Below are 25,332 nucleotides of genomic sequence, written 5' to 3' on the forward strand. Positions count from 1 at the left end.
AGGTTGACAATGAAGGGAGAATGTCCAGGAGAGATGGCACTACTGCCCTTTGTGTCCCTTGCCACAATTCATCTCTGTTCCTTTTTTTTGCAGAGAAAGTTAACAACTATCTGGCTTATAAAAGATGGCTCCATCTTATCTTTCATCTAGGATACCCCTGTCAGAGCTGCTTCAATAACAAGTATGTACTTTGCCCTACTTCCAAGAGCCCATAAGCACTGCTAAAGGCCTGGACTCCATATAGCGAACAAAGGGGCCTATCATGTTTGGTTTTTTTTCCTCCCAGTTTTATTGAGAAATAACTGACACACATCTGCGTAACTTTAAGGTATACAGAATGACGGTTTGGTTTATGCGTGTTGTGAAATTATTACAATAGATTTAGTTAACAGCTACTATCTCATAGATACAATAAAAAGAAAAACTAATTATCTCCCTGTGATGAGAATTCTTAGGACCTATTCTTTTAAGACTCCTATATACCATACAACAGTGTTAACTATTGTCATCATGCTGTCCATTACATCCCCAGTAACCACAAATCTGATCTCTGAGTGTGGTGTTCATTTTGGTTTGGTTTTAGATTCCACATACAAATGAGATCATACAGTATCTTTGTCTTATTTCACTTAGCATAATATCTTCATGGTCCATATGGTCACAAATGGTAGGATTTCCTAATTTTTATGGCTGAATAATATCCCACTGTGTGTATGTACATATATATACCACAACTTCTTCATCCATTTATCCACTGATGGACACCTACAGTTGTTTCAAGGTCTTGACTATTGTAAATAATGCTGTTCTGAACATGGGGGTGTAGATATCTTTTTGAGTTAGTATTTTCGTTTCCTTTGGATATATTCCTAGAGGTGAAACTGCTGAATCACATAGTAGACCTGTTTTTAGTTTTCTGAGGAAACTCCATATTGTTTTCCATACTGCCTGTACCAATTTACATTCCAACCAACAGTGCACAAGGGTTCCCCTTTTCTCCACATCCATGTCAGCATTTGCGGTAACAAATGTCTTCTTGATGATGGCCTTTCTAACAGGCATAAAGGGATATATCATTGTGGTATTAATTTGCATTTCTCTAATGACTACTGATGCTGAGCATCTTTGCTGAGCATCTTTTCATGTATATCTGCTTTGGAAAAATGTCTGTTTAGGTTCTTTACCCATTTTTAACTAGATTATCTGGCTTTGCCACTGTTGAGTTGTAGGAGTTCTTTATATATTTTGGATACTAATTGCTTATCAGATACATGATTTGCAAATATTTCTTCCCATTCCATAGGTTGTCTTTTCACTTTGTTGGTCATTTCTTTTCCTGTGCAGAAGTTTTTTTGTCTGATGTAATCCCACTTGCTTTTTATTTTATTGCTTGTACTTTAGGTGTCATATTCAAAGAAATCATTACCAAGACCCAAGTCAGGAGGTTTTTCCTGTTTTCTTCTAGGAGTTTCATGGCTTCAGGTCTTACATTTAAGTCTTTAATTCATTTCAAGTTAATTTTTGTGAGTGATGTAAGACGGGTCAAGTTTCACTCTTCTACATGTGAATATCCATTTTTTTTTTTTTCAATTTATTGAAGAGTGTCTTTTCTCCAATGATATTCCAGGTTCCCTTGTCAAATATTAGTTGACTTCATATGCTTGAGTTTATTCCTGGGCTCTTGATTCTGTTCCACTGGTCCGTTTGTCTGTTTTTATGCCCAGGCCACACTGTCTTCATGACTATAGCTTGATAGCATAGCTTGAAATCAGAAAGTATGGCTCCTGCTTTGTTCTTCTTTCTCGGGCTGTCTTTGGCTATCCTGGGTCTACTACAGTTCCATGTAAATTTTAGGAATTTTTTTTCTATTTCTGTAAAATAAAATGCCATTGGAATCTTAATAGGAGTGGCACTGAATCTATAAATGGCTTTTGGTAATAGTGACATTTTAACAATATTAATTCTTCCAATCCAACACAGGCTACTTTCTTTATTTGTAGCTTTGATTTCTTTCATCAATATCTTGTAGTTTTCAAAGTAGAGATCTTTCACCCCCTCAGTTAAATTTATTCCTAAGTATTTTATTGTTTTTGATGCTATTGTAAATGGGATCAATCTATCCGCTTTCAGAAAACTTGTTAGTGTATAGAAATGCGACTGATCTGCTAATTTTGTATCCTGCGATTTTACTGAATTTGATTATTTCTGACAGGTTTTGGTGAGTCTTTATGATTTTCTATATATAAAATCATGTCATCAGCAACTAGAGACAATTTTACTTATTCCTTCACAATTCTGATGTCTTTAATTTCTTTTCATTTGTCTTGAGAAACTTTCACTTCCCCTTTAATTTCCTCTTTGATGATCCACTGGTTGTTCAGGAATATCATGTTTTTGAGTTTCCAATTACAATTTCATGATTCTTTCTCCTCTCTGCTATCAGTGTGCCAGCTTCTAAAAAGTTCCTAATGTTACCTATCTATGAGCTGAAGGCTGAAAATACAAATTTACTGAACCTGCTAGAATTTTATATAAAATTAACTAAGTAAGGATCTGAGTGAGGCCCTGAGTGAAAACTATGAACAAAATACATGAACTTTTACATGGGCTTATTAGGACAGTCCATTTCAGCATCCCAAGAGTCTTTATTTGCTTGCTTCATGGTGCTCTGCTATAGGACAACTCAAGAACTCATCTGAATAAAGTGATCAATAAATAGTTCTCTAACTGGTAAGAGGCACTGATAGCTAGGGAGTCCGAAGTTCGTTTCTCTTACATGAAGTAACACAAGAATGAAGCCTTAGAAAGCGTTCTTATACATGAAAAGCTATCCCCTTTAATCCCCTGACAGCAGCTAGAAGAACCAAAAGTCAGAAACAGAACACAACTTCTCTAACCATTCTTGCCTCTGCTGACTAATGAATTCATTCTGATACTGAAGCTGGACAGTAAATCCAAAAAATTTTTATCAAGCTTTTTACTGACAACTTGATAATAATAGCTGTCCTTGTTTGGGATAGATAGCAACATATCCTACCCACAAACTGACGACTGAGAACAAAACTAGGACTAATCTAAAACCACTGGGAATCTTCTGCTTCCAGGTAGAATATAATGTATTGAGCAAACTGAAGATCCTGCTGTCACAACTAGAAACAAAATGGTAACTTGCAGAAACCATGTTTTCAAGGCCTTGGAAGGAAAAGAAAGAAATGGACTGAAATTCCAGAATTGGGAAGAGCCCTTTCTAAGAGCTGAGGCAGAAATCCAAACACGAATCACGGGACCTCAGGAATATCAATGGATCACAAATATTCCTAAGAAAGGTTAAACCAAACCAATTTATACTACACCTAAAAGAAAATCTTAATGTAGGCCAACTTTTTAGAACCTGAAAAAATTAGGTAAATTTAGGAAAATATCACTAATCTGAATTAAGAATATAAGCTTGTAGTAGACAGACATTTAAAATCTGGTATATCAATCAATTGGTATTTGTATACATTAGTCTCTTAAAAATTTGTTAAGCCAGTTTCAGTCCTCTAGAAACTAATTACCACTGAGTACAAAACTGAGAATCACACCTTGGAACATGGAGATCACACCATCTGAGGGGGTTCCTTGCTACCTACTGGAGCTCCTAATCTATGTTAAAGTCTCTTTAAACTGTAACAAGGACCTCCTAATGTCAGTGAATAGTCAATACATACAAACTGTTAACAACATAAAATGGGTTTACAAAAAAAACCCCCCAAAACCACATATCAAACACACCAAATACCTACAAATTAATTCTTTGACTTTAAAAAACAAAAAAGCACACCATATCCCCAGTGACTTGATCTTCCTTTTGGGAGAAGCCCTGTCTATAAGCTTACCTCCAATTTTCCATTACAATCTTCCCAAGTCATAACTCTGGAATTCAAAACACAGTAAGGAAAATGGGAGATCTAAATGTGTAAAACAAAAAGTCAGAGTCAAGTAGCCAAAACACAAAAATAAGGACACTATTCCTCACCTATAATTTATGCTCCAAAGCTTATTTCAAAACTGCCTGTGTTCATCCTTCCTGTCAAAGCTGTGCACCTGCTTTTTTTTTTTTTTTTACTCAGCCCAACAAGCCTGCAAGGTCAGATCCAAAAAAGGGCTTCACAGTGGTCCGTACGTAATAACATGCCTGAAACTGCAACTCTGTCTCTCCATGAAGAGAGGAACCATGGCTTCGATCAGACTCATGGTGAGTCCAGGACGCATTAATATATATACAGAAAGCAGGGAAAAAGAGTTCCAACATGAGCAAGGACATCAGGAAGGACCATGGGGAGTGGCCACAATTATACTTTGTAAACTAGTTTAAAGGAATGTAAATTTTCATTTCTTTAGTTTGTCTCTGTAATATTTACTCGTTTAAATAAACATTAAGAGCTTGTGGTGTTTACCAGGTGATAGGGATGGGACACAGATAAGATATAAACACGCAGTTCTCTCTCTCAAAGACCTTACTATTGAGCAAGGGGAACAAGTGAGCCATCTGAAATGAGCAAGGTCTGGCCGTCATCCCATCTAATTCCAAAGGGAAAAAGCCATCAGGGCATGTGTCCCCTGTACCTCATCATCCTCTGTTTTTACCCCTCTGTTATTTTTATCTAGTACACCTACTCTATGCCTGGCTGCACCCCAGGAAGAATTTAAGATGTATCTACAAAGAAGGTCTCACTCCACCAAGTCTTGTTCTCCTACTCACCAGACAATGCCACAAATGCTGATGTTGGCCTTAGGTTCCAAGGCTTAAAATAATTGAATTAAAATTTTGTAATATTAAATTAGGTACTATTCTACACCATACTGGATACAATTTTAAAAATATCACCATAAGACTAATCAATAAAAACTACATAAGATAAATCAATGTTTTCCAAAGACAAAGTGGGTTAGGTAGAAAATGGGTTATGAAGAATGATGGGAAGAAGACATTTAAAAACAGCAAAGACATGTATTTGGAATCACAGTTGTAAGGAAGCACTGGTTCCACAGTGTATCTCTGATAATGAGCTTGGCTTAGCTCTATGGCACCCTGTTCTATGTCTGCCCTCCATCTTTCTCCACCAAAGTCTGCGTCAAACATGTGAGGACCCGACTGAGAGAAGCCACAGCCCGTGAAAGAAGAAAACCACACTACTATGTATGTTAATGTGACTGTGAAAGCATTTCCCAAGAGGCTGCTCTGGGAGTCATGACAACTCCAGGACCACACAGGCAACTTCCTGATGTGGAGGGACAGTTTCCCCAGAAACGGAGACGTGTCACTAACAAGTCCCACCAGGTTGTCTCAGAGCAAGCACAAGAGCACAGCACCTACATGTCAACACAGTTTTCACCAGTTCTTAAAAATACTAGTGATTTTACTCAACGTTTGAGTTTGGAGTCTGTCCAGCAATATATATTGTGACTAACAAGTTCCCAAGTTTATTGTGTTAAAAGTTTGTGCTTACTGATTTTTTGTTTTGCAAACTAATCTTTCTTCAACAGGTTTATGCTTCTCCCTACAAAAAAAAAAAAAATACCCAAGCAAATTTGATGTTTTCAACTCCCTCAAGGTTTCCTAGGCTGTATTTACTTCTATATTTCTGTATTAAGACAGTTAACTATTTTAAGTGGCTTAAAAAGCACTTCTGAAGTTCCAAGAAACTAACCAGTTATCAAATACTTTCCTTTGCTTTTATCTAACATTAAAAAAAACACACACACGGGCGCCTGGGTGGCTCAGTTGGTTAAGCGACTGCCTTCGGCTCAGGTCATGATCCTGGAGTCCCAGGATCGAGTCCCGCATCGGGCTCCCTGCTCAGCAGGGAGTCTGCTTCTCCCTCTGACCCTCCCCCCTCTCATGCTCTCTCTCCCATTCTCTCTCTCAAATGAATAAATAAAATCTTTAAAAAAAAACACACACACACACACACACACACACACACAAAGAAAAATCCCTACTTCAGAAGTTAACCTACTTCCTACATTCTGAAAGTTAAATACAACTAAAAACGTGTGAGAAAAACACAAGAGCAAAGGTCCTGGGCCTGCCCCTTCCTCCCAGTATTCCCACGGCAGCCAACATTTCAGAAATTCCCCTGAGGACAAATTTCCAAAGGAGAAGACAGCACCTCAAAAGGAAAATGAGGCCATGATCTTTAAACACCCTTTGGCACCACAAGGCATTCTGTGATCCCTCCAAAGGGCTGGCTGACAGTTATATCTGACTGAAGAACTGATTCTCTGTCTGGCATTATGCTAAGTACTCCCTTGTTTTGATTCATCTAACTCCTTCAACAATTCTAAAGGCGAGAACTATTATTACCCTCATTTCACAAATGGAAGTATCAGAGACCACAGAAATGAGTCAAGTGCGGAGGGAGAACAGGCAGTGCTGGGGCCCTCCACCTTTGGAGTAGAGGGTGGGGCCTGGCCAAGAGGGTGGCAGTGGGCAAGAGTCTAAGTAGAGGGAAGGGAGACAGAAGGGCCCTGAGGCAGGACTGGATGTGGAATGTGACTAACAGCAAGAAGGCAGCGTTGTTGGAGCTGAGCAAGCAACCGAAAAAAGAGTGGGAGGAGAAAGTGAGGGAGACAATGAGGAAGCCAATCTTGAGGGCCATGTTGGCCGCTATGAGGACTCGGGTTTTGACTGTGAAGGAAATGTAAGTCTTTAAAGTGTTCTGAGCAGAGGAGAGAGACGCATATAAATTTTAAAAGGAACTGATAAGCATTTTTTCCCCTTATGAGTGGTGACTACCTAATACTGCCACCTCCAAAGGAATTCCCCCCTCTTTCAGCTGTTCCACACGACAATTCCTGACTTCCTCTTGCCCAGAGCCCCAGGGCCTCCCCTCATCTGTAACTGTCAGTGTCTGAAAAATAGCAGCACATACAAATGACAGGAAACTTGCCTTTAAACTCCCTTCCTTCTCTTATATTCTTTCAAAGATGCACATAGTCATGTCGATCAGCCCAATTCCCACTTCCTCATATGAAATACCAAAAGACTCAGAGCTTGGGCACTAGTCTGAAAAGTAAATGAATAGTAACTTCCAGTTTTCATTCTAGTGGGACCTGTGATTATCAGTCCTGCACACCTTTGTCTTTCCACACAGGCTTTGAGAGGAAATGAATAAGAGGAGCACCAAGGCCCATGTAAAACCAACCCAAACCCAAGTCTAGTTAGTAGCAGCAAGAGCCCTTAGAAAAGTGCAAAAGTGCTATAAATCTTCTGAAAAAAATGGTTTTATATGAGGCAGTGAGGCAACCTTCTGACCTGCACAAGCCCAAGGGACACCCTGACAAGCAGCTCCAGGCATGACAGTGGAAAGCAAACAGGACAGTCTCTTGCCTCTTAACAGGAAAGGCAAGGGGTGTTTAGCCTGAAGTTCCAAGCACTGGAACAACATCAAACAAAATTTCCAAAGGACCTGAAATTTGGTTTTCACTTACTTATCCCTAAATAAGCAAAGGGTGTGATTAAAATGGGGGAGGGCGAGCAGAGAGAAATTTAAGCTCAATTATCAACATCAAAAAAGAATATATGTTCTTGTTCAATTTTTTAAACTAAAGAGGTTTAAACATTTTTTTCTGAACACTTATTCTTTAAAGAATATTAGAATTAAAATGTTAGGAATCTATTTTTCCACTAATAACCAAAAACATTTGACTCTAGGATTTTACATCACAGGTACGCAAGGCTGGATGCCCATCAGAATCTCACAGAAGCTTTTGGATGAGGGCCTCAACCAAGATTATCTGAATCACAATCTCTAGGGTGCCCCCCCTCCCCCGCAAGGTTTGCTTGGTTTTAAATACGCTCTAGGTGAAACTTACAGATGGTAAGTAAAGAACCACCAATTTAGATCTTACCATACCATCAGTAGAGTGAATTATACTTTTCAAAGTAGTGTCAACATATATTTCACTTGATCTGAATCTTAAAACAGTGAGAACAATAAGCACCAGAGCTAAAAATGCAGTAGGGAAAACACTGAAAGCACGTAAGTCATTTTCATCTCATTTTTCAAGCCTCTCACTAAAAAATCAATGGTTGCGTTAGCCTAAAACACCCATTTGTATGGTACCTATAGATTACACTACCCATAATATTTCATGCTCAAGAATCTTTATGACAAATATTAAATCCAATAATAGCTTATTTATAAAACTGAAGATTTTACTCAAAGCACCGAACTTTTGCTGTTTCCTAAATACATAATTACACAACATTCACACTGTAAAGCCAGTACATTGTACATACAGAGCTAATACCATAAAGTGCTTTTATTTACACAGGGTTCAGGCCAGATCAATTTTTAACTGTGATCTCTGAAATAACTGTCATGTCTCACAGGCATGTGAAACTTCAGAAAGTTTAGGATTTTTTTTCTTTTGCTTTTATATGACAAGTGATGATGTTACACTCTGTCAAAAGTATCTTTCAGAGTATGTGACCATGCACTTGGCAGCTAGACTGTGGAAGGTGTGGGCCACATTTCTATAGATACGTTTTTCAGTTCTGTACAACTGAAAGCCACAGGCATTTGCCTGGGCCCAGGCTGCAGTGCAGCTCATGTCAGACACATGCCATGCAGGCAGATTTTTTGTATATCTTTTTAAATAAAAGAGGCAAGATAACACTTTAAAGCAGATCAAACTTCCTTCCCTATGCACAAAAAAGGCACAAATCATCCCTTAAAAATGTATAATCCCAAACTCCACGCTTGGGCCTAAAACTCTGTGACACAAACCAGGGTCTTCTAATCCAGAACCCATCAGGGCCCACAGTCCAAATGGCAAACTGTGTAAGAGTAAGTAATATAAAATTTAACCAGAGTCTGACTCGGGGAAGAGAAGGTTTAAGTCGGAAAACACGGTAGCATTACTAAGACATCTGTCTCTAATAAATGGTAGGGAAATGAAACTGTACCCACTCAGATTTTGGACACATTAAAAGCCGGCACATTAACAGTTTTTATGGAAGAAATCGGAAATAAAAGCAAGGAGTTATCAACTCATAACAAACTATAATAGCAGATTCAGATAAACCAAAGAGAAAATTACTGATTTATGTACTTTTGGACTATTTCAAAGTTCTATCGCAAAGGTATTACGGCTTAGGCTGTACAATCTGCACAGAAAGGAGTAATCCTTTTAAAAGTTTTCAGAAAGACAATATTTCAACATATTATATACATAATACTACTACAATCACAGTTCTGGTGGCTGCCTATTTCCTAAATTCTCTAAGAGACTCTTTTATAGGAGGGAGCACGCTGAGATATTTCTTCACAGCACTAAATCAGAGCAAGGAACGGACTGCCTTAAATACATTCAATGTGGATTCTAGTTAAACCACAACTCTTGGCTTGAATATGCCAAGATTTCCAAAAACTGGCATATTACACCAACTATAAGTCACACATAATTAACAGTCAAGAATGTCTCAATTTATGTTTTACTAATCTAATTTTTCACAAGACAAGGCAATGCTTTTCAGATAGACCAGCTAGTCACTTTTAAATTCACACTGGATTCTGAGATGTTCTTCACATGCAGGAAGTTAGGTCAAAGAAAGGAATAAGATACTTAAGAACACAATTTAAAATATGTCCACATTCTTCATCAGATCTTAAAGCATTACTGAACCAGAAAAAAAGTATTTATTAAGTAATAAAAGCAAATTAAAAATCTATAACTAAAAGGGAAGTAAAAGCAAACTATATATAGTTCTTGTCTGTGGGGCAGAGGGAATGATATAAATATTGATTAACTCTGAATATTAAGGGAAGACACTAATATGTCCTAAAACAAAATGACAAAATAGAATCCATGGCAACAAAGCACAGTTTCATATTGAAAAAAGGTATAGCCCATCATGTAAAATAAATTACAAAACTTTATATACGTCACACAGCTTGAAAATAACATATATAAAGTAAAAGTTGATTAAAATACAAATTTCAGATTAGAGTAGGAAATAGCATAATTCTCTCAGAAAACAACATCAGAATAAAACATGACACAAAGGAACAAAATACATAATTAACAACCTTAAAATATGTATAAAAACTTTGTATATGCTAAGAATACAAATATTTTAATCATACAGGAAATAGTCACCAAAAATCACTGTATATTAAGCCACACAGAAAATCTAAATACTTCCCAAAGCAAAAACCAATCAGGCTGCAGTGTACATTACTGACTGCAATGTACTAAAATTAGAAGTTAAAAACCAAACACCTAAAGGAAAAATAAATTAAATTAAAATTTAAAAAGAAAAGAATTTAAAAAGGAAAAAAGAACCTTTGGGTTAAACAAGAAACAAAACAGTAAAGATAAACTTCAGTAATGACCACAGAGTGAAATCCCCAGGATGTGACCAGAGATTGCAGGAGAGAGCAACATACAGCCTTAAATGTGAGAAATTAGGACAATTCAAGACAATAAAAGAAAAAAAAGAAAAGGGAAACTGAAAGATCCTGGAAAAAAATTAGTAACAATGCAAGAAAAAGTAATGACATAGAAAACAGAAGTGCAGCTGATACATAAAATCAAAACCTGATTCTTTGAAAATAATAGATAATTCTTGAACCAAGTGTCAGTGTTAAGAACCAGTGCACTCTAAAACACGTATAAAACTGAACTAAAGCTGCTTAATACAGCAACATCTAGTAATTTAATAAAAGAACAGATTTTAATCTTTGTCCCTACTAATTCTACTAGATATTTGTGAAAAACCACTGACTGATTCTGGCACAATAAACTAACACTACACTAGCGGAAAGATAACTGTCCATTTGTTTTTTAAAGCACTTCTTTATCTCAATCACACAATTATACAAAATTGAAATAAATACAAATAAGAAAAGTTACCCATGAACTCCACCCAATTCATACTTCATCAACCATTTATCAGACTAGTAAGCATCCTCCCAGACACTTTTCTTTTTCTTTTTAAAAACTTTTAAAAAGTTTTATTACGCAATACTTAAGAAAAAAAAAAAAAAGAGCATTACAGTGAATACCTAGTACTCACCACCCAAGTTGGAAATAAACAACACCAATACAGCTGAAACCCTCTAGGTATGCCTGCCCTTCAGAAGTAACTATCTTGACCTCATGCATTCATCAGTACTTTACTACATGTGCATACCCCTAAACAATATAACACTGCTTTGTCTGTTTTAAAATTTATATAAATGTTACAATACTGTAAGTACTCTCACCAATTTGCTCTCCTTAAACATTATGTTTGTGAACACTAGCCATGATGACATACATAGTTCATTAATTTTCACCATTTCCATCATATGAATATCAAACAATGTATTCCCCTACTGATGAATACACAATAATGCTGTTAAAAACTCTTTGAAAATCTGTGTACATGAGTAAGACCATCTCTAGGGTGTATACACAGGAAGAGAACTGCTGGGTCTCAGGATCGTGTACATCTTTAACTTTAGTAGACATTGACAAATTGTCTTCTGCATATGACAAGAGTTCCCAATGATCTATAGTCTTACCTACGCTTAGATTTGTCTGACTTTAGTTTTTCCTAATGTGAAAAGTATGAAACAGTATCTGATCATGGTTTTATCTTCCCTGATTATTAGTGAGGTTGAACATCATTTTCATGTTCAGACATTTGTTTCCTCTTAATTCTTGGCTTCATTTTCTGACTAGCCTGCTCCACTCATCAAAAATCTCTGACTCAAATATTCTAATGAAAAGTTTTGATGAAGCCTTGTTATCTGTAGTGGGCAGGAACCATTCAATAACCCTTTCTTTTCCAGAACATAGTCTAACATGAAAAGCAGTGTCTTGGTGTACAGAATATTCAGTATAAAAATCAGCACTCTTCAATGTGCTTTTCAATGTGTATCTTTCCTCTTCTTGTAACATGCATTTCAAATGATCAGAAGACAAACAGAAGACTCGTATCTATGAAGTATGACATCATATACATGTAGTATTAGGGCATACTGTTTCAAGATTAAATTAAAAACTGTAAAAGCTGACCATACATTCAACTTAGCAAATCCTTAAAAATTATATAGAAATTCCCATATGACCTTCAAAACAGATATGATCCCAAGGGACAAAGTTGACATAAGCTGAAAAGCAGTAAACACTTCCACCCCAAGTAGATAACTCATGACAAGAGAGAACACATAATGTGTTGGAGTGAAGAGAGGGTAGTTGGGAATGCTCAGGGCTACCAAGATTCTGCAATCCACCATATAGTGATGTCTGTATGTCAATTACCTGTCCCGTACAATGAGGTGGACAGTAAGAGCCACACAGGTCTCTGTGGATGGTAAACATGATAACATAGGATGCGATACCTCTATCTGATCCAATTCTATTCCATGGATGAGGAAAAAAAGCAGAGAGATCAAGTGCACTCTTCAACGTCACAATTAATAAACGATTCCCATGCCCAAATTCTTCATAATGTATTGTAATATTCATAGTACCTTTCCAACATGAGTCTCAATGACTGTTAAAGGATATGCACAGGAAGAAGCTGACTAGGGGCACTACCAGAAGAATCTTAAGAAGACAGGAAATGTACTCAGACCTTCAAAAGAATTATAATGAGTAGATGATGGTTACCTTAAATGATAACTTACTCATTTTTCTTTGTGCTGAAATATACTTTAAACATTTGCCATCTAAAGGGTAAAACAAACTGCCAACTTTAGGAATATATGGCATTCATGAAAGCAAATCTGTTAATTAAGACACATTTAATAACGTACCTTAAGAAATTATTTTCAGATAAACAACCACCAATTTGACCAACTACACTCTAGCTGGTGGAATTCAAGTGGGCAAATACTGGAAAAAGGTTACCTACCTACTGCGGGTGCATCATACTCATCACCAAGCAGAATTTCTGGAGCAGAATATGCAAGAGATCCACAGCTTGTAGTGAGCTTCTTCCCTGGTTGAAATTTGTTGCTGAAACCAAAGTCTGTCAACTTTACAAGACCTTGTTTTTCAAAGAAGACCACATTCTCTGGTTTTAAGTCTCTGTGAACCACATGGAGTTTATGGCAGTAAGATATGGCATGAACAATCTGAGCAAAGTACTTCTTAGCCAAATCTTCATTAAGTCCCTCTTCGTGTTTCATTATGTAATCGAACATATCTCCTCCATCCCCAAGTTCTAGAATAAGATACAGTTTGGTCTGGGTGTCAATAACTTCATAAAGGCGTACGATGTTGGGATGCTGCACTAGTTTCATGCATCTCACTTCTTGGAAAAGATGACCAGTGGCTAAAGTGTCCAATTTTGTCTTGTCAATAACTTTTACTGCTACTTTTTCACCTGTAAAGACATGCCTGGCAAGTTTAACCACTGCAAAATGACCTCGACCCAAGGTTTTATCCAGATCATATAATCCAGCAATCTTTCCATCATACCCTCGCTTGAATCCTGCCATGCTGGTCCAACAGAAGGAAAAATATCTAGACTGTTTGAAATGGATCTTCTCATATAAGAATATCTGGTGAAAATAAGGAATTCATTTTCAATGTCGCCACGGACATCTACAAAAGAAGAGGAGAAACAAAATTAAGTTTCTGTAGCTTTTTCTCTTACAGCTTTCTCTTTTTTTTTTAAGTTTTAATAGAAGCTTGAAGTAAATAGAGATATAAAATGAGTAAGGGCCATTTATAACCATCTATATATGTATTTACGGTTTATGTTACAAAGGCTGCGAATTTAAATGAAAAAAATTAGTTGAAACAAGTTTTTGGTGATGTCAGAAATAAGGAAACTGGCAAGTTTGATAAACTCTGTTTAAAAAAAACCATCTTGCAAAAGTAATTTCATTTAGTGTCTTAAAAAACAAGGAAAGAACTGACAAAAAAGGGAAAATGGAATAAACATTTGGACAGAAACGCAACAACCTTTTCCTGTTATTCCAAAGCTAGCACACTATTTCCTGTAAGCACAAACAGATCCCTTTAGTGAGGCCTCCTCTAACTCTCCCAGCTGGAATTATCTTCCCTACTCCGTATCTCCAACAGCACCTCGGGACACCAGTATGGACTTATTCTATAGGTTTTTGTATATGCCATCCTCATCCCTAAGACTGCGAAGTTCTGAGGACTCTAAGGTTCTAATTTTTTTTCCCTTCTACCATCCCTTGAACAGTGTTTAACATATACAGGTAATCAACAGTTTATTAAATTTTGAAATTCAACTTCTTTTCAATATGTTTACAAGGCGATTATTGCTCTTCTTGTCACACTAGTGCCTAGCTAAGCACACAGTAGGTGCTTAATGTTTGCCGACTGACTGGTACTCACTCTTTGTACTTCTCAGTTATGCTTATCTTTATTACAGTTTTCCAACTCTCAAACAACCCACCATGATCTGATTATATTTCAACAATGAACAACCATGCACTCTTAAACCATCTTAAGGACCATTTGGTTTTAAAGACCGTATCTCACATGGCATTTAAAATTCTAAACCTTTATGAACTCTAAATACAGAAACAGGCTCTTATAAATGACCCTCAGAAAAACCAATGTATAAAATTATACAAATTAAGATATCACTTTAAATCTCACAAATTCAATTCCCATTATTTTTTCTGACCAAAATTTAACAGAATTATAGCAAAATCCAACGAGGAATACAGCCATCTCCCAAGACTAGCTCTGTCCTGTGTGCATACCCCTCCCTTCTGTGAAACCTTTTCTACTGCATGTTTCCAGTTGTTTTATTAAGAATAGTACTTACATTATCTACTCCCACTTAGATGAAAATATCCAAAAAAAGTAAATTGTACATAAAATGAGGTCATTTTTTTATTTTAAAGCTCTAGCATTACATTTCTTTAAATCTCATTTTTGCTTAAAAGAACCAAAGAAAAGCTAACATTTATTAAAAGCCTACTATATGGGCACCTGGGTGGCTCAGTTGTTAAGCATCTGCCTTCCGCTCAGGTCATGATCCCAGGGTCCTGGGATTGAGCCCCGCATGGGGCTCCCTGCTCAGCAAGAAGCCTGCTTCTCCCTCTCCCACTCCCCCTGCTTGTGTTCCCTCTCTCGCTGTCTCTGTCAAATAAATAAATAAAATCTCTTAAAAAAATTTAAAAAATAAAAAAAAAGCCTACGATACATATTTGTGCAGAATGAATCAAAGTGCTACTAAGATTAAAACTGAATTCTTTCAAAGCTCACCTTCTTTATAAACATTTAAGCACTCTAAATGATGTTACATTTAGGATAATATCTGGTTAAAGTACCAACTATAAAAGAGGAATAAAGTCATTCTCACATACAAAATGAAATGATCTGAAACACATATCTGGGGTACCACAATATATATACATAGAGAGAGAGAGAAAAAGCTTAAAAAGCCAATGTTAATATGTTTAATTTTTTTATATTTTAGTAATTACTATAAATATAAATATTAACTACCATTCACTGAGGAAGTATAACATGTCACTCATATACCAAATGCTTTATGTCATCCTCATTTAATCCTTACAACTGCCCTCAGAAATAGGGATTATTAGCCCCATTCTGAGGCACAGAAATGGTAAGTCACTTGTCGTGGGCTACCAGGCCAGTGTGTAAAAGAGCTAGGATTTGAACCCAGGGCTACCTGACCTCAAAGTCTCTGCTTTTAACAACTATGCTACACGTTTCTACAAACTAATTTCAAAACCAAACTAAGTTAATCCTGTTTCTATAAAGATTTTTAAAATAAGAAACCAGTAATATGTACAGGTGTTGGAGAAAAAGCAAATTTCTTCCATATTATCATGTCATCTGAGCTATTAATTTTAATGGTAAGATTAACAGGGAAATTTGAGTGAAAAGATCTTGCTTTAATTGGACAGTAGTTCCCCAAAAGAAAGTTTAATTTGGGCATATTTAATTTTCAAAAATAGAAACTCTAAGCTAACTCCAGGGGGCAGAAAACTATCTTTAAATCTCTAATTTTGATTAATTATAAGGGCAGTAATTATCCTTAAAATTCTACCTGAGTCTATGTTTCTATTGTACAAGCTTGTAAATGCAACTTAAGCTTTCAAAACAATTTCAGGCCACCCCCAAGTTATACAATATTTGTGGCTTTTGTTGTTTGTTTGTTTTTTTAAAAGATTTTATTTATTTATTTGACAGAGGGAGAGAGAGAGAGAGAAGCAGGCTTCCCGCTGAGCAGGAAGCCCGATGCGGGGCTCGATCCCAGGACCCCGGGATCACAACCTGAGCCGAAGGCAGACACTTAATGACTGAGCCACCCAGGTGCCCCTATTTGTTTTTTTCATCTATCACTTTAGTTTAGATATATTCTTATAAAGTGGCATATAAACCCGATTTTAGAAATAAATCTGAATTTAATTAAATTTTAATTAAATTAATTAGGTTTTCCCAGTTTTAATTTGCCTTATTACGAAAGTAACAAATGTGTAGACAGATGAGGAAGGAAAGTCTTTTTTTAGGGTCTCCGACACCCAGAAACAATCACAACTAACACTTTGAGGTTTCTCTTCCCAGAACAGTACCAGCAAAAAGATACAATGAAAACAGTTTTTAATCTACTAGTGAGTTCATGGGAAAGAATCTAATAAGGTCTCTTCACAATGAGACTGCCCTGGAGTGAAATAATAATCACTTTAACTATCAAGAAATTTACTCTTTTTGTCCTTTGTTTTGTACACATATCCCTTTCCAGGGTCTATAGAACTATAATTATACACCTAAAAACAGGACATTATGATTAACTGAAGGTTGGAAGGAAAAATAACCTTGTTAGTGAACATCTTTTTAAGTACTAGCCCACTGTGCAATCCTACCATCAAGTGCATTTTGTGTTAGCATAGGAAATAACTAAATTGTTTTTTGATCTCTGAGGATCTTCCAGTGACCAAAAGTCATTCTGAACATCAATGCCAAATGTAAAGATGTGGCTTATATAAAGTGCAGGTGACTCTGTAATGGCTCCAGCACATACCCAGCAAACCGCATACTGAATAATCCTTGTTACCACGGTTTTGTTAGCAGCTTCTTTTTCCTAAAAGAAAATACAGGAGGAAATTTTAGTTTAGTTCTATTTAACTTTGCTTAAAGTCAAAATATCCAGACAAACATATAAAAATGGCAAATTTGTCCTTAGTGACCCAGTCTCCTCTCCCATGCCCTATGTGAATTAAAACCCATTCAGAGGATCTTGAGTGAACAGGAATTTAACAGTAACAGATACACAGAGACTGTTCCCAGGTAGCCCGGTCAGACAGATTTTTCCGCTAGGAGGAGGAGGAAATAATAATCATGAACTCGCCATTTTCTAAATGCTTCCTGGGTTGTAAGAGGCACCAAATCCACATTTCATGGATCATCACCAAGAGCATGCAAGCTAGGCACAATGAGGCTTGACTTGCCCAATCAGCAGCGGTGGGCAGCTCCAATCCTGCCCAGCCTGGTTTCCAAGCCCAGCTTGCCTGCAGGAACCCTTGACGGCTCATGAAACACTCACTCCCACAGCCAGGGAGGGCACCCTTTACAACACATGATCTTCTAGCAGGCCAGCAGAAATCAATTACCATGCCAGCATCTGGGAACACATAAAACACCTTCATACCAGAGGCTTTCCATTCGATAGTAAAAAAGAAACTATCACTATGAACACAGAGAATGTGAACGGATCACTGACATCAAAGTCTGTAGCATGGTAAGAGTCCTTGGCTGAGGTGGCCTTACAGTCCTTTCCATAACACCAAAATATCCCACAAATACTGAAAGGCCTAAACATTCACACTAGGCCAAAGCAATTTACACAACACACTAAAGGTAAGCAACCAGGTAATCATGAAGCTCATAAATAGCGCCAGCAAGGTCATGGGCACAGGCCCACCTCCAGAGACATGTGAACCCTAGAATGCTACCTGCTCCTTCAGCTCCAAGTGGGATATGGTAGCTCCTGACATTACCCTTGCTTGCTTCTCTTTCCACCAGCCAGTCCCTAGGCAAGGCAGGCAGCGCGGCTCAGCAGTGGGTCTGAGCGCCAGCGACTGTATCTGAATCTGACCTCACCTACCACTGGCCACAGGACCTCAGCAAAACCTGACCTCTCTCTATGATCAGTTTCCTCATTAGAAAATATTAATAGTAAGAGTACAACTTCATAGGTTGTGGTGAGAACTGAGTGAGTTAGTATAGGAAAAGTGTTTAGAATGAAGCCTGGCACAGAGTAAGCAAGAAACACTAGCTACCACCACCATCATTGTTAAAATGATGGTATTCTCCCTCATCCGAGTAGAAATTCTTCCACCCTACTTCAAGAGAATGAATTCACTGAGCTGTTCAGTTTCCTAAAATGTATTAAATTGAAAATGACTGATGTATGACTATAATATAAAGAAAATAGTAGCTCCAGTTGGGCATGAAAGTCTGATGATTTTTCAATAAAACATCCCACAAAATCTAAGTATTTGTTTTTAAAATGATACCAAGATGACTTTCTTTCAAATCTACCTTTTCAAAAAGAATTAAATGCTCCTTTACATTTTTCCCCCCTAAAAGTAATATATTCTTACAGAAAATCTGGAAAATACAGACTAGGAAGTAGAAAGAATAAAAAGGCATCCCACAGTCCTACCCCTGAAGGTAAGCACTATCAATATTTTAGCGATCTTTCTGCAAATACTTATATACAGCTTCTTCCTTATTTTGTTTTACAAAGGAGTGATCATTCTATACGTAACTTTATATCTTGTAGCCTGTTTTTCACTTGACATACCACTTTCCTTTGTTTTAGTATTTTGCTTCTATTATGAAGTTATGAAATACCTGTACAATATAAGAAAATAAACAATTAGAACACATAAACTGGTAAAAAGAATTTTTTTTTTTACATATCATCCATTATTCTACCCTCTGTGACAATCTCTGTTAACAGTTTGGTACACAGCCTTCCCAATTATTTTCTACATATATGCCCAGACATAAATTTTTTTATAAAATGGAATATAGACAGACACAGTCACAGAGAGAAGGAAAAGAGGTTTACAAACACTTTAAAAGTGTTTTCTCTACAAAAAAAGTTGATACAAATTCACTTTAGAAAATCTGGAAAATGCAGGAAAGCACAATACGGGGGGGTGGGGTGGGGAATCACCCGTAATTTCATCAAAGATGTCCTCTCTTTAGCTATTAGTATATATCCTTTATACCTACGTTTCTATTTTTTTTTTTTTTTAAGATTTTATTGATTTATTTGACAGAGAGACACAGTGAGAGAGGGAACACAAGCAGGGGGAGCAGCAGAGGGAGAAGCAGGCTTCCTGGGGAGCAGGGAGCCCGATACAGGGCTCGATCCCAGGACCCTGGCTGGGATCATGACCTGAGCCGAAAGCAGACGCTTAACGACTAAGCCACCCAGGCACCCCATACCTATATTTCTTTACAAAGCTAAGATACTGTATATGAAGTTTGAGATGACTTTTTCCTCCTTTTTATATAATGAACATTTTCCTACGCACTGAGTTCTTGTAAATCGGTATTTTTAATGACACATAACAAAGATGCCATCTTTAAAAACAGCAAAACCACTAAATTAGGCTATTCTAAAGCAATCTTATTTAGCATATGTTCACACATGCATATAACTGGGCTGGACCTAAATGAAATAGGCCAACTAGTCAAAAGTGTTTATAATATGGAAATTCATGTTTGAGAAACCACCACCAGTATATGTTGCAAGAATATACTGATGTTCTCCCAACTAAAGAGAGAAGCAAACTGAAGTGTGTGGGTGTGGCTGGAGAAGAGGAAGGAAGTGTGGGTGGCCCTACACACATTTTGCAAGCTGCTGAAAACAGTTGTAGACCAGCCTCGATTAAACCTACTGTCAATTTGGAAATCACCCTGTTATTCTTGTCAAAATTCACTTAGACTTTCACTGACATCATCACCACTGCAGTGTGGTCTATATATCAAACAAATGTCCCCTACTCACACCTCTAGGGGAGGGAAAAATAGCACACCAAACAAAGGTAGCTCTGCATGGCCAATCCACTGGCATGAGAAAGTAGAGGAGTGGAACAAAAAGGGCCATGTGTTCCTCTACATTTTATTGAGGATATTATAAATTTCCTAAAATCAGACCACCAATATTTAAATATGCAAAAATTTCCCCCCCAATTAAGTGCTTTAAAAAAAAATATCTGTGCCAATGCTCTCCCTCTAATACAGATAACTGAAAAATGAGTTTTTGCAAAACCACACTAAAACTGTGTTTAAGTTTCCTACATACGGAAATTATCTGGTATCTTTTACAAATACCAAAAATGAAAACTGTAATTTTTACTCATGGAAAATACTAGACTAAACTGCATGTTTATAGAAAAACTAATGGAAGTAAAGGAACGAACACTCTCCCAATGAATTCTACCACCCCAATCTTACTGCTAAAATTTCAAATATACCCATAGGCTGACAGGAAGACAGGAGACTAAATCCTCTGAGAGTATCAACAACCTCCTGGTCAAGCAAAATGAACACAATCCTACATGCAGTTGCCACTGCTCTTCCCTCTATCCAAAATAAACAATATTCCACATTTCTAGAACAGCACTCCTTCCCCTGGGAGTTACCAATATAAGCCATAAATCAAAGATGAAGAAACCACAAATAGGTCAAGAGGTCCTAAGTTATGGAAGGATCCAGAGTTTTTCACTGGATGGGCTGAATATTACCATGTGGTTATCACGGAGATTATGTGGTTATCAGGCTGCACTCACTGGGTGGACTCAAGATGGGAACTACAAATTAAAAGATTAAATTATTTATTATGAGAAATGTCCGAAGAGGTAAAACTGTACCTCCAAATGTCTAGGAAAGTATTTTCCAAGGGAAGGTAACTGCCTCCTGAAGTATGTTCTATAAGTTTTCTTCCAAGCGGTCAATTTTAGTGGACTGGGGGCAACTGAGGTGACCAGGAATGGCAGGCTGAAAGGACTGCTCGGCTCTCCAGGCAGGGACGGGGTCACCAGTGCAGATCGATCTCATGAAGCATTGGTTTACGTCATCTTTATTTTCTCTAAGTGAAACAAGCCATGTTCCAGGATCTATCACAGAATTTTAATGTATCCAGGAGTCAGGCGATTTATTAACTGATGTAGAGTAGTACTATTTGTAAAGCAAAAGGAGTTAACATCCAAGCCACAAAACCTGGACTAGCAGTGCAGATAATAAGTTTGAATTCCTAAACAGAATCTGCCTCTTGCTAAAATGATGGAAAATGCTAAGTGTGTCACCAGTTTTGGTGACAGCCCTGGTATAAAGCGCTCACATAATAAATAATGACTTAAGCAAAAGCTGGTATGTAGAAGTTACTCCAAAACACATAAAACTAACCGCAATTACTCCTTGTTGCCAGGAAGACAATATAAGTTGGAAGTTTGGAGAATTTAAAAACTTAATCATCTAAATCTTCTTCCAAACTTTTATTAATCCTATCAAAACGCATTTTCACTCTCTGTCATCTTTTTCTTTCCCTGCTGATATTGTGATGAAAATGGTCATTAAAAAATGGTCAAAAAAGAATACTGGAACAGAAAAAAATAAACTAACCCATAAACAAAAATACTGGTACCTAACATTACACTGACTTTGACTTAGAAGACTAACTCATTTGAGATTCTCTTATATTAAGACTGCAAATTATTTTATTTCTGAAATTTCTGAAAAGCAATGTGGCAATACATATATCAAAAGCCTTAAAATAATTACTATCTTTGGTGACGCCTGGGTGGCTCAGTTGTTAAGCGTCTGCCTTCGACTCAGGTCATGATCCCAGGGTCCTGGGATCGAGCCCCACATCGGGCTCCCTGCTCAGCGGGAAGCCTGCTTCTCCCTCTCCCACTGCCCCTGCTTGTGTTCCCTCTCTCTGTCAAATAAATAAATAAAATCTAAAAAAAAAATTTAAAAAAAATAATAATTACTATCTTTGATTTAATAATCTCACTACTAGATTATGTCTTAAAGAAATAAAGATGTTAAAAATTTTTATAGTCAACAATTCAGTGATATTTACATATTCAAAAAATTAGAAATAATCTAAAGGTCTGCAATAAGAAAACAATTAAATCAAAGTACACCTAACATTAACACCATACAGTCATATTTTGAGGCTTTTTAATCTCATGGGGAAATTCTCACAATAAAATGTTAAGTTAAAAAAATTCATATACCAAATTTCATGGCACGATCTCAATTTTTTTTTAAAAGCATATAATTTGTCTGCATATATATTTTAGAAATACCTAAATGTTAAGTTGGTAAGATTATAGAATTTTTTTCTCTTTATGCTTTTCTCTTCTTTTCAAATTTTTGGCAATGAATGTGTGCTGCTTTTATAATCTAAAAAAGATAGTTTATTAAAATTTTGACTTTTTGTACATAATTTTCAGTTTCCTTTTCCACTGAGATCTATGAAAAGACTAATTTCCCTAAAAATATATTGTCTAAAACCTACTTATGTCATCTTAATAAACAAGACATATTCAAGGAAATATTTTGCTTCCCTGAGGGACAAGGTATGCAATTCCTTCAGGCTGAGGAAGGAAGAGGAACACAAAGTCTATTTTCATTAGCAAATATTTGAGCCCTAACTGTGTAGAATACAACACAGTCTCTGTCCATTATAACCTTACAAATAAGCTATCTACACGTAAAAAGATAAATAACTACACAGGTTAGCCTGGGTGAGGTGTGCCAAAGGAAGAGTAGAGGACACTAAGAAGGCAGGATCCCCAAGGACAGAGCAGCCCATAGACCAGAGCTTACCCTTCAAGAGGGAGCAGTGGAACACCATTCCTGAAAGTGGGGGAAACAGGGGCAGCAGAGCATGCACATGGCTGGCTGGCTTCAGAAAGGAAACCATCAGTTTGGGTGAAGTTATGATTTGGGGTAGATGTGAGATAAGTTAGCAGGGTTAAGAAGGTTGATCCTGAAAAACACCCAATGGCTTACCATCTAGGCAACTATAATGGACTCTTACTTTCTCAGAACTAATGGAAAACTTGCCATACTCAATTCATCACTTATCTATCTTTGAATTATACTTAAGTTTAATTAAAGTGTCATTAAAGAGTTAAAAATGCACAGAAGCAGCTTCTAATCACAGAGCTGCTAAGAGGTCTAAACAGAAGAGGAAAACTCTTTAGGTACTAACATGAAAGCAACATAGAAATAAGGTAATTAGAGAATTTAAACCAATTTTAAAAGTTCGCTGTCCACTTTAAAGTTCCATAAAACACCAATTTTTGTTTTGACTTAGATTAGATCTATCACCCATACAACTTTCCTAAAAACCTACTACAAACCTAAATAGGTGTATATAGAAATGAGTCCAGTCCTATAGCAAAACCACAACTGACTGTCTCACTTGAAATTTTTTTTAAAATGTCTTTCACTGCCACAACTGTTCATTTTAGAATTCCAGTTTTGTTTTAATGCAGGTCTCAAAAAGGGTAAACAATGTAATAACTGGCAATCTATGTCAGTACTGAACTCTACATTTGATTCATCACTTATTCCACACAACCAGCAATATAATGGAAATATCATACCCATTTCACAGATGAGAAAGCAGGGCCAAAGAGGATAAGGACTTCCTTTGGCCCAGTCCTACACCTAGCTAAGAGCTGCCTGGGCTGGACTCCAGGTCCCACCGATTCCTGGGCCCTCCATTTTTTCGTGCAACAATACAATGCCTCCCATTTACCTAGGCCCTTCTAGTTCCCAGGGAAATAGCACTAAAATAAATCAATTTTGACAATTCTTGTGTTCTTCCAATGCTGATATGCTATGCTAGTTACCTAGCCCAGCAATCAATTAAATGGAGGAAGTTCCCTAGCACCACTTAATAAACATTATTAACAAACAATTCCATTAAAGGTTTTTTGAAACTGCTTTTTAAGAAAGAAAGTTACAGGCAAATAACTAGTCAAAAGACAGACTGAGATATTTACTGATCACGTAAAAATGGAACGGCACCTTAAAAATAACTTCACCTTAGAGCTTACATACAATTGTGTGATGGCAAGAACAGCCAGTGGCACAGAACAGCCAACACCAAGCAAGTAATTCAGATAAATTTAGGGAGGTTCTATTTTCTGCTTAAAAATTGTATCCTTTCCCACACTGCAGTTTTAATATACTTTGCAAATTACATTCTCTCCATTTGTTTCCGAAAAAGCATTTTCCTTCACAAGAGGATTAGCAAATACATATAAAATAGGAGCGCAAAGGACAAAATCAAGCCCTGGAACTGAGACTATATGAATATTCTCATTCCAAATTTCTTCAGTAGCCCTCATAATACTTTATGCCAAAAGAGAGAACTGTTTCACCTGCAGAAAATGAACTAAAAAGGAAGCTAAACATTATTTTTAAATTCAATTGCTCTGCTTTTGTCCACTGCTAACTAAAAGGCTAGAATATTATGACTATTTTAAAAAGAGATCCATAAATACAGTACGTTGTAGTTTCATACTCTCTCCACGAATACTTGTTAGTATCCCGACCTAAGTCTGAAATGAACTTTATCTAAGTAAGTTATACTATAAAAGTAAAACTTACATTATCTAAAATGTAATTTCTCTAATAAAGAAAAGCCAACATGGATGAATATGTATTAAATCCAGTTCAATTTATTATTCGAACATTTTCCCCTAGCTACGCAATATAAAGACAATATAATGGCCTAAGAGGTGTGTATACAGAGGGGGAGGGAACATCGGAGAGGAGCTGGGAGAGCATCCTAAGATTCAGCATTTCAAACTACCACAGGGTCAACCTTTCTTATTATCCTCACCATAGAAGTGCACTTTCAAATGATCAAAATTCATTTATTCAGCAAACATGAGCCGCATCATAGCGCAGTAGGAAGAGTACCACAGAACCTGGAGCCCAGCAAGTGACTCAACTTCTACAAATAGGCACATCCTAATCTATAAAACAAAGATGATCACCACCTTAGACAGTTATTATGAAGGCTAAGTGGGATAATATATATCAGCAAGATGCGAGTAGGCTCAATATCATCCACCGTTTTCCCCCCAACTTTTCAGAACTGGCCTTCCTCCCAGGACAGTCTGATATTTGAGGGGGGTATATACTTAGTTTCCCACCTTACACTGATATCCCCTAATAGGCCCATCAGGCTGCCCCTAAATGCCTCTACTAGACATACTAGGAAGATCCCTGCCACAAGGTCTGTATAATCTCTTGTAGGGACAGATATGCTATAAGAGGTGT

At 36.9% G+C, this 25,332-nt stretch overlaps 1 protein-coding gene across 3 annotated transcripts in view; it reads right to left on the reverse strand.

The window, feature by feature from the left end:
• Positions 1–25,332, reverse strand: part of SNRK (SNF related kinase) — a 55,597-nt gene that overhangs the window by 25,170 nt on the left and 5,095 nt on the right. For all 3 annotated transcript variants that reach the window (XM_081823345.1, XM_081823354.1, XM_081823365.1), the window contains 2 exons: positions 17,024–17,083; positions 12,896–13,590 (listed from right to left, as the gene is read on the reverse strand). In XM_081823345.1, coding sequence (XP_081679471.1) covers positions 12,896–13,484 — 589 coding nt within the window. In that variant the 5' untranslated portion in view covers positions 13,485–13,590; positions 17,024–17,083. The remainder of the gene's footprint in view (positions 1–12,895; positions 13,591–17,023; positions 17,084–25,332) is intronic.

The sequence above is a fragment of the Leptonychotes weddellii genome, chromosome 1 (assembly GCF_054177405.1).
Source record: "Leptonychotes weddellii isolate Sample4059 chromosome 1, ASM5417740v2, whole genome shotgun sequence".
NCBI lineage: Eukaryota > Metazoa > Chordata > Mammalia > Carnivora > Phocidae > Leptonychotes > Leptonychotes weddellii.